The sequence below is a fragment of the Colossoma macropomum genome, unplaced genomic scaffold (genome assembly GCF_904425465.1).
Source record: "Colossoma macropomum unplaced genomic scaffold, Colossoma_macropomum, whole genome shotgun sequence".
Taxonomy (NCBI): Eukaryota; Metazoa; Chordata; class Actinopteri; order Characiformes; family Serrasalmidae; genus Colossoma; species Colossoma macropomum.
In genome coordinates, this window is record NW_023494793.1 from 11,427,678 (window position 1) to 11,431,691 (window position 4,014).

The 4,014-nt window shown below is 36.9% G+C and overlaps 1 protein-coding gene across 1 annotated transcript; it reads right to left on the reverse strand.

Annotated features, from left to right (window-relative positions):
• Positions 1–314: 314 nt before the first annotated feature.
• On the reverse strand, positions 315–4,014 carry LOC118813253 (peptidyl-prolyl cis-trans isomerase C). Its single transcript, XM_036578481.1, has 5 exons — positions 3,837–4,014; positions 2,577–2,690; positions 1,885–1,978; positions 1,603–1,787; positions 315–1,342 (listed from the first exon to the last, which is right to left on the reverse strand). Exons 1-5 carry the CDS (start codon positions 3,939–3,941, stop codon positions 1,214–1,216), a joined length of 627 nt encoding a protein of 208 aa, XP_036434374.1. The 5' UTR covers positions 3,942–4,014; the 3' UTR covers positions 315–1,213.

A 4,014-nucleotide genomic window follows, 5' to 3' on the forward strand; every position in this document is an offset into this window, starting at 1 on the left:
CTGATTCAGTTAATTAGTAAGGCATTAATTGCTTTGATCAGGTGTATTAGACTTAGACTACACTCTTAAAAAAGATGGTCCTTCAAGAGTTCTTTAGTAAAGGCAATGGCTCTATGTAGAACCACTTCATGCTTAGATGGGTTTTGCATGGTGAAATAGTTCTTCAGATTGATGGAGAATCTGTTGTATATGGTTCTATATAGAACCTTTTTGAAAATGGTTCTATACAGCACCAAAAAAGGGTTTTGCTAGTGTTACAATGTCAAGCTTGTAGAAGAACCTTTTTTGGTGCTATATAGAACCATTTTCTCTGAGCTAGCTGAGCATTTTCAGGATGGTGGGAGGAGGAGGCGAAACATGATATTATTGATTAATATTATTTTTCTCTGCCACGCTGATGCAAAGTCTTGTAACCAAAAATGAGAAGATGTAATATAGGTGGGCTAAAGTTATTACATTTTGAAGGAAGATGGCGGGAAAAGAATTTTGTCTTTTAAATACAATTACATATCATGAACTGTGCTTAATATGATCAGGAACATGACCTAACAAAGTAAAAAGGCCAATTTTGATTTCAAGTTGTCTTTATGGTGCTAAAAGTTCAACCAATAATATCGGCCGTTATAATTTATATAATCAAAAATTCTCCAATATTTAAACAGTAATTTACTGACTGATATGGTTGCCAGTTGTCAACTGTGAAATGTAAAATATGACTGCCAGGTCTGAACTATCAGCATAAACTCACACAATAAATAATAATAAATAATAAATAATGTAGCGACAGGGTGGAGCTTCTCAGCCTTCTTAGCAGTCTTATTAGTTTCTGTTAATTAGCATTTACTATTTATTGCTTCACATCAAGATATTTGTGTGTTATGTTTTCCTGATGCTAAAGGTAGATCTGGATGCATTTTTACACTAGTAAACTACATCAAGTTTACTAATGCAGCCTGTAGTGTAGTTATGAAGGTGAGTAGTTGGTAACTGCCAGTTTAGCAATCTGTGTAAGAGTGGTATAAGAACAAGATATAGTGTTTTTAATAGTGTTTTTCCCCTCATGTTAGAGATGTTTGTTCATTTTAATATTAAACAAGCCATATCGATAACAGTGTTTCATCAGCTGCCGATTCAGTTGTGGAAATATAATCTGCTAGTTTTAGCGGCTAATCAATGTATCAGTTGCGCTCTGATCTCAGTCTGGTCTGCCAGACTACCAACCCTCCAGCTCTACAACAAAAGGCTCTTTGACCTCGATCCTCCCACTGTTTACTATCACACACTCTGTGTAGGGTACATTCCTGTCATTTGTGTCCTGGAGCTCAATCGTATGAACCACAGTCTAGAGAGATGGAGAGAGTGAGAGAGAGAGAGAGAGAGAGAGAGAGAGAGAAAGAAGCAATTTGTGAACTAAAGACAAATACATTTGATATTTGTAGCAGATTATGGCTTAGACATACAGCGTAATTGCTTTGCATAATTATTACTTTTATCAGCATTGATTTTGGCCACTTAAATTTTTCCTGCATTATAAAGCAATTAACAAGTAATCAACTGACAAGCTGACAATCTTTGCAGTCTGAAAACAATATACAGACATACCATGCCGTCCAAGACTTTGCCAAAGACAACATGCTTGCCATCCAGCCAAGGAGCCCTTGCTAAAGTGATGAAGAACTGAGAGCCGTTGGTGTCGGGACCTGCATTGGCCATGCTGACCCAGCCTGTGCCCTGGTGCTTCAGCTTAAAGTTCTCATCTGCAAATGTCTTCCCATAGATGCTCTTACCTGTAGAGTTTTTTTTATCAGTCTTTATAAGAAATTCATTGTAGCCATAATGAGTGGTGTTGGTATCAGTGTAAAATATTTAAAAGTCAGTTATTACCTCCTGTTCCGTCTCCAGCTGTGAAGTCACCTCCTTGAATCATGAAGTCTTTGATGACACGATGGAACTTGCTGCCCTTGTAACCATATCCTTTCTACAATAAGAAAGGATTGTAAGCAAGTCTGTTTATGATTATGAGTATGATTTCAAGTCATGAAAATACCAAATGCTGTTATTTAAAACAATAGTTTGGTGAAAAACTATTGGTCTTCCTCACCCCCAATATAATCAATCAGCCAAAACATGTTTGATGTCTCAAGTTTCCTTCTTTAATTTTGCCCTGGAGCTACAAGACTAATGTAGCTCACAAGGGACTAAAGTACACTGAATATCTAAAAACAGTACTTTTAAAGCTAAATTTCTATATTTTTATAGATATACCAGTTATTTAGATTAACATCTTAATCCAATGTCAGACACTACATAAGCAGGCCTGTGCTAACTGGTTGGATACAAGCTTTCAATACATGTTAGCAATAGTAGCCTCATAGCAAGCGCAAAATGAAAGAATCTAATTTCTAGCACCAAACATGTCTTGCTAATCGATTGCCTTTAGGGCAAAGAAAAAACCTTGTCAATTTGATTCTCTGCTAAAGTATCGCTTTAAACTTTACAACAACTGAATAAGTGTAGCCTTATGATAGTGATGGTGATTTTTCACAGATTTGCTTGAAAGTAAATAGCAGTGGCACCTCTCCAGTGGCAAGAGCAACAAAGTTCTTCACAGTTAGAGGGACGACCTCTCCAAACAGCCCAATCACAATCCTGCCAACCTCATGTCCTCCCACCGTGATGTCAAAAAACACCTGCAAGGAGAGGCAAGGAAGAACAGAGTAGGCTAATATGACAAATTCTTCACTATCCTTATCAATCAAAGTGAAATAAAAGATAAGGCAGTCATAATGATGCAATTATCTGTAAAAGATCGGGGTTGAGCTCTCTGCCAAAGTACTGTCCTTTCAGCAAGTTATTACGCTTTACTTGTGTTCAGATATTATATATTAGGTAAAGGTAATAAGAACACTTTATGAAACTCTGGATTATTCCAATTTCAGATAATTATAAATAGTCTATTCCTTCTCATTTAATTAAATCACAGAAGAAAATGTATGAAATTGGAAGTAAAAGGTCATTTGGCACTCATGTGTGTTAAATATCTAACATTGTTCCATAACACCTGAGACCACTATGGCTTTATTACTTAAGAAATAAAAGATATTATTGAAAGTACTATTATCACTATTATTATTGTTATTATTATTATTAACAGATGTCACATAATACCAGATACTTAATTCCTTTCTTATTTTAGGTACGCAGTGTATTATTGGAAATATTAATTTTCATCCCAATATTGGACAGTCATAATGGTCTAATATTTATGTGATATAATAGCTTTTTTCCTCGCACATTAACACCCCACCTGGTAGAACTACAGCTGAGACAAATTATCTCCTAATTTGCAGAAGAAACCTGACTTTTAACACTCCTCTCTGGGTCCACGTGGCACCGCTAGGCTGCTAATGGGTAATCGCTCCCTAATAGACAGTACAGCCGGGTGCATGTCTGATCTTCTGGCTAAGCCAAAATGTTTTTCATTGAAAATGCAAAATGCTGCCATTTGCATGCGTGAGAGAGCTTTTAAGCATTTTAAAGGACGGATAGGTTCACATATGGTTTCCATACACATTTCACAGAACCGCGCTGGGAACCAATTCAGAGCAAAATGCAGTTTAACACGACACACGTAGAAAGACATGCCGTCTGCTCCTCTTAACGTCTAAAATACAGCGAGGATCTTTAATATTGTTAAAATCTTTGATATTTCTCCAAAAATGTTTCTAACCGAGAATGTCTTCCGATGTCTTTTATTTTATCCTTGAGGAGGATGCAGTGCTGCCTCAGCATCGTTCAAAACCCCTCAGCTGAAGATGCTATGCTAGGCTACTCACCTTATCCGTTACTTTTGGGCCGACCTTGGCTTTGGCGTCCACCACATTTCCTAAAAATGGTAAACAAAAAATGAGAAATTTCTGCCACATACTGCCCCAATGCATGGCTGCATAAGACCGTCAGCGACGTATTGACTTGCTGAGATTTCGTGTTTACTGTGAAATTATTTTCCACCCG

Excerpts from the sequence above, each read along its gene's own strand:
- LOC118813253 (XM_036578481.1), bottom strand. The coding sequence starts at position 3,941 with ATGCATTGGGGCAGTATGTGGCAGAAATTTCTCATTTTTTGTTTACCA. Across the intron at positions 1,788-1,884 it reads AGCTGGAGACGGAACAGGAG|GTAAGAGCATCTATGGGAAG; the intron begins GTAATAACTGAC and ends AAAACTCTACAG. Across the intron at positions 1,343-1,602 it reads GCAAAGTCTTGGACGGCATG|ACTGTGGTTCATACGATTGA; the intron begins GTATGTCTGTAT and ends CCATCTCTCTAG.